Source organism: Pollachius pollachius, assembly GCF_949987615.1.
Source record: "Pollachius pollachius genome assembly, chromosome: 11".
NCBI classification, from domain to species: Eukaryota; Metazoa; Chordata; class Actinopteri; order Gadiformes; family Gadidae; genus Pollachius; species Pollachius pollachius.
Genome location: NC_136944.1, coordinates 22,702,629 through 22,712,628, shown reverse-complemented (window position 1 = coordinate 22,712,628; position 10,000 = coordinate 22,702,629). Strand labels below are relative to the sequence as shown.

The 10,000-nt window shown below is 48.8% G+C and overlaps 1 protein-coding gene across 1 annotated transcript in view; it reads left to right on the top strand.

Annotated features, from left to right (window-relative positions):
* Positions 1-5,163, top strand: part of bahcc1a (BAH domain and coiled-coil containing 1a) — a gene marked incomplete at its 5' end in the record, with an annotated part of 48,641 nt that extends 43,478 nt beyond the window's left edge. The window contains 3 exon segments of the mRNA XM_079746201.1: positions 1-580; positions 1,326-1,562; positions 1,879-5,163. The exon segment at positions 1-580 is cut by the window's left edge and continues 733 nt beyond it. Of these exon segments, the coding sequence (XP_079602327.1) occupies positions 1-580; positions 1,326-1,562; positions 1,879-2,082 (1,021 nt within the window). The 3' untranslated portion in view covers positions 2,083-5,163.
* Positions 5,164-10,000: the final 4,837 nt, after the last annotated feature.

Below are 10,000 nucleotides of genomic sequence, written 5' to 3'. Positions count from 1 at the left end.
CCTGGACGAGGAGGAGCAGGAGGAGGTGGAGGAGGAGCGGAGGAGGAGGAGGAGCGCGGGGGGGCTGCGCACGTCTGGCAGCTTCCTGTCCCGCCTCTCGGTGTCCTCGTCTTCGTCGGGCTCCTCGAGCTCCTCCTCCTCCGGCTCGCTGTCCAGCTCCTCCCTCTGCTCCTCGGACAACGACTCCTCCTACAGCTCGGAGGACGAGGAGGGCTCCTCCCTCATGCTGCAGGGCTGCCTCTCCTCGCACCGGGGGGGGCTTCTGCCGCCGCACGACCCTGCTGCCGCCGCCGGGCCCCCCCACCCCCGACGCTCCTCCTCCTCCTCCTCCTCCTCCTTCGCCGCCAAGGCGCCGGCCGCGGGCCACCCCAAAGGAGGAGGTCCCGCCGAGCAGATCTCCGGCGGGAAGCCCCCCAAGAGGAAGGAGTCCAGCGGCGCCGCCTCCAGGCCGTCCTCCAGGGAGGGGGGCGGGAAGAAGCCCCGGATGCTGCCCGACGACGGCCCCGCCCCCCTCCGGCCCAAGACCCCCTCCTTCCTCTCGGGGCGCCCGCTGTGGAAGTGGTCGGGGAACCCCACCCAGGTGAGCCCCCCCCCCCTCCCCCAACGAGCCTCAGGTGTCGGTGGATAGCCCCCGCCTGTGGTGAGACCTCAGGGTTGCCGTGACGCTCTCCCCCTGACGACCTCGCCAAGACGCTTGCTTTCATGTGTTTCCGTAACGGCGGCGGTGTGGCGTCTGACACACTGTAACGTAGACGTGCTCCGATACCTTTCTTTTCCTTTCCGATACCGATTCCGATTCCTGAACTTGAGTATCGGCCGATACCGAGTATGTACCGATAGAGCATCTAGCAGTGTAACTACTCACAGCACTTGTTCTTACTGAAGGGTCCTCTTAGGATGACAGCAGTCCGTTCACTTATTTCGTTTTTTTTCAGAACTAGATCATTTACATTTATACTCTGTAATTATAATAATACATTTATTATACATTATTCTTGCAGTAAAGCGTGAGCATCCATGCTTTTGAGACTTGGTAGCTCTAACACACGTAGGTCGGAGATGGCGCGTTCCCCATTCCGACTTTCCACCTCCGACCGTCGTCGAACGCAGCGTAACGCCGTAGTGTTTGTGATATTCCCTGCCTGGTTAGTAAAGGCGCTATTCATGTGACGATATCGGATCGGTGCATGGACTTGCGTACTCATGGATGCCCAAGACTGCTTTTTCGGCGGTATCGGAAGAATTCCGGATGCTAGTATTCGGTATTGACATCGGTATCGGGGCCGTTACCAGTAAGTGACTCTAGTTGCGGCGTGTCTCCCCAGCGGCGCGGGCTGAAGGGGAAGGCCCGGAAGCTGTTCTACAAGGCCATCGTGCGGGGCCGGGACACGGTGAAGGTGGGCGACTGCGCCGTGTTCCTGTCGGCCGGCCGGCCTCACCTGCCCTTCGTGGGCCGCATCGAGAACTTCTGGGAGTCGTGGACGGCCAGCATGGTGGTGAAGGTCAAGTGGTTCTACCGGCCGGAGGAGACCAAGCTGGGCAAGAGGCATCCCGAGGGCAAGGTGAGGGAACCGGGGCCGAGAGGAGAACACACGCCTGACCGCCGGCCGGCACCCCATCACTGGTTGAAAGTCTGTGTGTGCGTGTGTGTGTGTGTGTGTGTGTGTGTGTGAATCATGGCACCCATTGCACACCCATTGAGTTCTTTCTTGCCCTCCTGGGGGGCTAGGGTCCGGGGAGGGGGCATAAATACATGTCCTGCTTAGCCATTTTGAAACTGAGCCTGTGATAAGGGGCTATATCAATTAAATTAAATTCAAAAATGGAGCCTATCTTCGAGTGCCCTCAGTGAACCTTTGTTGCGGTGTTTTTTCCCAGCATGCCCTGTACCAGTCGTGCCACGAGGACGAGAACGACGTCCAGACCATCTCCCACAAGTGCCAGGTGGTGAGCCGGGAGGAGTACGAGCGCCTGACCCACGGCCAGCGGCCCGCCCCGCCGGACCTGTACTGCCTGGCCGGGACGTACGACCCCACGGCGGGACAGCTGGTCACCGCCGAGGGGATGTCCATCCTGTGCTGACCGGGACCCCCCCCCACCCCGGGGGGCTACTACTGAAGGAGCCTTCTGTAGGTCGACCCAACCAAGGAACACAGAGCCCACACACTCCAGCCCCGGGTCTCAGGGGCCCCTAAAGGACGCTGCTGCCGCTAGGGGCCCGAGCTGGATCTACTGGTGGTCCGGGGCGATCGACAGGGACCACCGAGGGAGAGAGCAGCGCCGAGTCACCGGGCCGACCGAGGCTACACACTGGAACCCCGCGGGCCCCCTTTCTCCGTCCCCCCCGCCCCCTCCGGGCGGGAAGCGGGCGGTCGGACCCCTGGGGCGAGCGCCGGCGCCTCCATAGACGACCTGCTGCTGAAGGTCTGATGACGGAGCCGCGCCGACTGGATCTACTGCTCCCGCTCATCTCTTTTTTGTAATCGTTCACTGGCGGCTGATTGGCTGTCGGCCACTTCCCCGACCCCGGCCGTAGATCACCGAGGGAGAAGGAGGCGGGAACGTCAGGACCGTCGTTGGAGAAGACCAATCGTTTTAGTTCTCCTTAGAGAGAGGAGGGAGAGGAGACGGAGAACCGCGAGCCAGGGGACGACCCCCAGAACTGTATCATTCCAGGGATGAGGAGACGTGTAAACTATGTACATAGAGTGGGTGTCCGTAAGATGTTTTACATTTTCTTTCCAATCAAGCCATACAGTTCAGTACCTCTCACCTGTTCAGGTGGACATTATAAAGTTCCCGTTTTTTTCCCTGTCCTGTCTATATGTACATAAAAGCTATTTTATATAGAAGTTTATTGTATATGTATATGAGATGTATCTTTCCATGTTTGCAATTGATTTATTTTTCTATGGTTGTAAAAAAAAATCGTTGTCGGTTTCATTCATCGCTTCGGTAAGTCGAGGTTGTTGACCTTGCGCCGCACAAGTTGCTGAGGTGAGGTCGGAGAGATGGACAGAGCACAGACACGGAGAGGACGCTTTAGTATTTAAGAGGACTGACTCACTTCCTGAGCGGGGCGGGGTCGTCCTGTCTCAAAGGTCATAGGTCTCATGGCTTTTTGTTTTTTTTCTGTAAGTGTCCTGTTACTTATCACATGCGTCTGTCCTATTTTATAAATGCCTTTTATTTATACGTCATTGATTTTATTTTTTGTAATCGTTGTTAGATCCCAGGTCCCAGTGGGCTGGGATCGCGTGACACGTTAGACAAAGGACTCACGCGGTCGATACGCCGTTTTCTGGCGGATGTTGTGTGGGGAGAAACTGCTCGCATCACTATAATCATGTCCATAAATTAATTTAAAAGATTAAAAAACGAGACCGGGTCGGTTAACGAGAGTGAGTGCAGTGCACTACGCTTCAAACTATTCCTGAGGACGGGGTCATCGTTTGTAACGCGCTAAGACCTGTAAAAATACCAAAGTATATGACCTTTATTTAAATCTAAGGTATGTCAAAGCACCTGTATTGAAATCCAATCAGAAATCACTGGCTATTCTTCTGAGAGAATACATTTGTTGTGTGCGCACATTGTTCGGCATTGCATCGTGACAATGGTTTCCCGTGGCTACGCTAAGCTAAGCACTATATAGCCAACCTGCTAAGAGAGTCAGGGCTAAGAGAGTCCAGGTACTGTTAAGGTAGTCCAGCTAGCGCTAGACTATGGACGTAGTCCTCCTAGTTCCTCCATCCACCATATGTCTACGTTGTACACTATGTGCACATATTCGATGCGCCTGTGAAGGACAATCAGATTCACAAAAGCAACGAGCAGAGAACGCGATCGCTCAGACTGAAAAAAGAGAGAAAATGACTTAAGTTTTATTCGTGCCACGACAAATGTGTTTTTAGATTCATGTTTTTTTTTTGTATTATGCAATCCTGAGTATTCTGTGTTCATACGGTTAGTGTTTTGTCGACGGACGTTTTATTTATTGTCTATGTTGCTGTCTGTTCACTATGCCGAGCGCGCTTTATGAAAATGTGACTTATTTTCTTTCTTCTTCTTCTTTTTCTTCTTCTTCTTCTGTGAGGGGCGTTGCATTTCCAAGTCATCCCAGGCTGTTCTCGTGGAGGCCGTCTGAGGGGAACACACCCTATGAATAAAGCGAGTATGGGTTCTGTTTGCCCACCGACCTGTGAACTCCGTCTTTCTGGCTCACTGCTACTGTTTTATTTAAAGGGGACATACTATACCACCAGGTGTGAGTGTGATTAGCCTTACAAGCCGTTTCGAAAATCTGCCCCATATGACATCATTAGTGGGCGTGTCCACCTAGATCTGGGCTGGATAGATCAGTCTACCAGCTTGCCCAGTGGACTGAAGTAAACGTTGCTCATCTATCCAGCACAGATCTAGGTGGACACGCCCATTAGTGATGTCATATGGGGCAGATTTTCGAAACGGCTTGTAAGGCTAATCACAATCACACCTGGTGGTATAATATTTCCCCTTTAAAAGAAATTGGGTATTTTAAACTCGTTGGACATGCGTAAAAAATCCTAAGATTCTTACGTCTATTAAATTATAGATTCAAACGTACGTGTGTGAGTGTGTGTGTGTGTGTGTGTGTGTGTGTGTGTGTGAGAGACAGAAATAGTTATATGTAAGTGTTTAAAATAAAATGCAATTGGACATGAAATATGAGATTTTAAATATCAAACAAGAGTTGGACATTTTCTCTTAAGTGTCTTGATTTGAGGTGTCTTGAGTTCGAGTGGGATGGTTAAGGGTTCACAGTCTGAGGCCGTGGGGATGAATTCCAAAGGGTAAAACAAGAATATAACTACAAAAACATGTTGCAAGCCCCTGTTTATTTAGTTGATCTTAAGGTTCAATAATATTGTTTCGCGATTTGTCACTGAATTAATTGCATTGTCACTGTTTAAAGTAAAAAGTTTTTTGTCATTAATTAAGTCAATGTGCTTTTTAACATTTCGAGACCTGTGTTACGACTCAAGAAAAAAAGTGTATTAATTTTCGTTATGTTTGGTTCTTGACTGTAAATGTGCGTTTTTATACAACAGGATTAAAGAGACTCCATTAACACAACATTTTCTTTTGGTGAGTTGTTTGAAACAATCTCACAGGTTGTGTTCCAAAAAATGTAAATGTGTACATTCTGTATTTGCGTTGGAGATTTTACACAAAAGACTGTAAAGGTGTTTTAGTATCAAGATTTTTATAGATGTTATATGAATAAATATAAAACATTGAAAAACTCAATAAGGAATTGAAGGGTCGTGTGTGTGTGTGTGTGTGTGTGTGTGTGTGTGTGTGTGTGTGTGTGTGTGTGTGTGTGTGTGTGTGTGATTTTCCACTGAAATTATTACTGTATCATTGCATTGCCGCACTTTCAACGAATGCCTCCTCTCAGAAATGCGAATAGCAGCGGCCTCTAGTGGCGAAACACGGCGCACCATCCAGTCAAGCCCTGCAACTAAACACAACGCGTTGACATATTTAGAGAAAACACATCTACCTTCTCATTTAAAAATAGCACCGATTTTCAAACCAGCAATCTTCCCCAACAGGCAGAACAAACCACTTCTGACCCGTCAGCCCCCAGCCTCCATCCTCTTGTTATTTCCACAGATGTCCATTATGTCCATTACCTTAACAGCTCCAACCTCTGCATGAGCTCATCAGCCCGACACCGAGAGGCTCCAGCTCCACAATCAGCTCCGTCACCCCGCCGCGACACCGCCCTCGCCAGGGGAACACAATACAGGTCACAACCTTGGCTTTCTCCACCTAACCTAGGGGTTTCCCCTGCACCCTGCCAACCGGTCCAGACCCGGGGGGTTAACGGCAGGGCGGGCGGGGTGACGGAGCTGACGCGCGGGGTTAACGGGCGCATCAGTCACCGCGGCCGTCGGGCAGCCGAACAAAAACAATGATGTTTACCACCAGCCCCGCCCTTTGGGTTGACCGGGACCGCGGCCCCCAGCCCCGCGGCCCGGTGCAGACCTTCCTGCGTCAGGGGCGGGGTCTTTAACCACCTTCGGCCCCCTCCACTGGGTGAAAGTTGAGCATCTTTAGAAAACAGGAAGGGCAGCGAGCGGGCACGGTAGTTATTTTTACTCTGTCGGAGCAGAATGGGATCCCTGTGTGTCGGAACAGAAATCCCGACAGTAGGCCAACGTTGTCTAGTGTCAGCAGCTGTGGTCCGCGTCACCGCCAGCGCGTGATCGACTTTATTCAAGCATCTGTATCTGGAATGACCCACCCACCCACCCACACACAGACACGCACGCACGCACGCACGCACAGACACACACACACACACACACACACACACACACACACACACACACACACCACCACCACCACCACATATTGCATCCATGTGAAAGTCGTTAACTCTGTCGTCTCATGATGCGTCCATAGTTCGACCGCATTGTTAAACGTTTTTTTGTGTATGTTGTTCATTGTGTGTGTTTTGTTGCTCTCTCAGACGGCAGGACAGGCTGTAGTTGTGAAGCCTTTTGTAGTGTTTACCGTCTTTTTGCTCAGTGTCTCGGTCAGCCTCAGCAACCAGACGCGTTGCCGTGCAGCGTCGACAGCGGAATGCTTCCCTGCACAAATATCTGCACCTCGTAAAAGTCTCCCCCTCCACCCCTCACCCTGTCCCGGTCTGGCCCCCCGACTGGCCCCAGGTCTCACAGGGGTCAGAGTCTGGGGTCCCGGTGTGTGTGTGTGTGTGTGTGTGTGTGTGTGTGTGTGTGTGTGTGTGTGTGTGTGTGTGTGTGTGTGTGTGTGGGTGCGGGTGTGTTGTGGGGGGGTGGGTGTGTTTGTTCAAGGTTAATTGCTCATCATTTGTGTGTTTAGTTGTCAGACAGCCTAAAATATGTATATATAAGCCTATACCTGTATATTAAATCTATGAAATTGTAAACAAATTAAAACAAAACAAAATTAAAACAAAATTGTAAACAAAACAAATATATATATATATAGACTATTTGACATTATTATTATTATTATTATTATTATTATTTTTACATATTATATTTATAGAAAAATAAAAATCCAATAAAAATATTTATAAAAAATTATACATAAAAAAACAAATTGAAGAAATCCCAATATTCGATGGAAAATATTATTTGGAAAGTTCTGAAAAGATAAAAAATAAAACGACAGAATAAAACAGTAATCGTATTAATATAATTGATTGAAGTCATTATATAAGTACAGATATCTATGACCTCGGGGCCCTCTGAAGCGCCGGTGTGGGTACCAGATCGACTCGGCGTCCCAGATGCGCAATAATGACGCACTTCCTGTAGACGCTGTCTTTTAAATGCGCGTTTCATTCATTCCCATGTTATTCCCAAGTATTAACATTCTCCTTTTGTTATCTAATCTATGAATAATAATCTAATGTACAAAGATTGATCCGATAATATTTGTGGCTTTAGATTGATGGCTAACGTGAGCTAATAAACGTTAGCGCGGGGGGGGGGACTTTCATCAATATAGGATTAGTTTGCAGGTGATAATTACTTTAACATATGTGAAAATAAAAATATATGTGTAGCCGAGCGTTTTATTGTTGCCTATACTTTGGTAATATATAAAAGCAGAATTGGTTAACTCCATTCACTGAACGTGGCGGTCCACTTTAATTCATGCGCTCCCAACACAGAGTCAAAACAGCGACCCACACGCAGACACTTCCGTTCTCCTCCTTCAGAATAAGAGTCCCTAACAGGAACTGGGTTACATATGCATTCATCAGTGCTTTTAGACGTGTTTCCAATGGCTTTTGTTTATGCGAAAGAACGGGCTGCGTTCAATGAAATCAAAACCAAAACGGATTGAGCCTTTTTTTTATGTCCATGATTGAGTCCCGTTTATAAACAACCCTTCTGGGTTTTGTCCGTTGGCTTGTGTCGATACGTCAAGTGTCCAGGACCCCGAGTCGATCTGGCAGCCGAGTCGATCTGGTACCCACACCGGCAGCACCCACGCATGCGTGCATGGATCACCCGACCGTCCGAAGCCTGCATGATGTCCCATCCACCAACAGGGGGCGTAAAGTCTTCCTAAAGGCTCTGTGTATACATTAGCGTAGCCTTGTTAGCTCTACTTCTCATGGATCATGGCCTCAGTACCTGGGCCAGCATGGCAACATGTTAGCGGGCTCAACTTTTGTTAACTCACGGTGTTGATGAGATGAACTAAAGGATCTTATACTTCCATCGCTGATGTATTGACGACAAGGCAGAGGTGTCTGGGCTGGACCAATCAGAAGAAGACCTCATGAGGTGATTAGTTCCAACCAATACTATGTTCCAATGATGTTATTGTTTAATATAAGTGTCGCTTCACAGAACGTCATTCGTAAAATGCATTGCTGCCCCACCCTTCCTCTTATGGTACAACATCAGCTGTAGAGGTTTAACGAAAACAATTCATTTAAATCAATCTCGCAGGTTGTGTGTGTGTGTGTGTGTGTGTGTGTGTGTGTGTGTGTGTGTGTGTGTGTGTGTGTGTGTGTGTGTGTTTCACCTGAAATGATTTCTGTATCATGGCATTGACGCATGATAAAAAGTAGACAGTAGAAGTACTTTTTAAGTACTTGTAGTGTGGTTTGCCTCTCCCTAGCTATAAGGGTGAAGTGAGCCATACTTACAGTCGGCCTACTGTGTTCCTGGTTCCATATTTACATTAAAGCCTCTTCAAGCTGTGCGTCGCGTCACAGATCAACCTCATAAAGATCCCTCCTATAATAACGTATTCATGCAAAGAGAACTTTACCTTTGACACACGTAGAAATGAATCCTTAACCTTCAGAACTCACCTTTTGAAGGGCACACAAGCACTCACACTCTCACACTCACACACACACACACACACACACAAACGTACATCAAACATTGACACAAACACATATACACACACACACCTGCAACACACATGTGCACACACACGCATGCTACGACACACACACACACCCACACACACACATATAAGCTGGCACACACACACAGACGTCCTCTCTCCTCTTTGCTCTTGTGATGAGGAGGAGGTAGAGGAGGTGGAGGACGAGGAGGAGGAGGAGGAGGAGGAGGAGGGTGGCGGAGAGTCTCCCAGTGGGTGTGAAGGACAGGTTTTGGCTGGAGCAGGGCATGAATCAGACGTCCGTCTCCTCTAGACAGCTGGAACGGGCGGACGGAGAACATTACTGTAGCGGTCAGGAGGTTGACGGGGGGGGGGGGGGGGGGAGTCCTGAGCTTCTGGTCAATGTCCTCAGGCTGTGAGCCAGACCTCCACCCTGATGAAGACCACTCTGTTTCGTGTTACCAATTTAACATGATGCGCATGTATTTACCTGTATGTCAATTATGGCACCCGTTGCACTCCTGACCATCCCTGGGAGAAGGGATCCCCTACTTTGCGTTTCTTCTCAAGATTTCTTCCTTGCTAATTTCAAGGTAGTTATTTCTTGCCCTTGTGGGGGCTTGGGTAAAGGGGGGTGTCATAAATATTTGGCCTGTTAAGCCCTTTGAGACTGGAATGGTGATTAAGGGCTAAACAAATAAAATTGAATGAAGGTGTAGAATCGACCTCCACCATGATAAGGGTATGGAATGTGGGCGGGGTCTATGCTCCTGTGTGGGTTTTCTTTTGTGTTATTTGGACATTTTAGTTTTGCTGTCAATAAGCTCAAATGTGTTCCCATCACCTTCGAAATTATTAAATTAAGTTTTGTTATTAACTTTTGTTGTCAAAACAAAACAAAAGGAGAAATGAATCAACACTGTTTCATTCTCCGGTAGAGCTGGTGGGAGACGTACTGGCTGAACTGCGTAGGAAAGGGTGTTGCTCGAGGTGTGTGTGTGAGTGTGTGTGTGTGTGTGTGTAGCTGTGTCTTAGCTTGTGTGTGGGTGTTTGCGTATGTGTGTAGCTGTGTCTTAGCTTGTGTGTG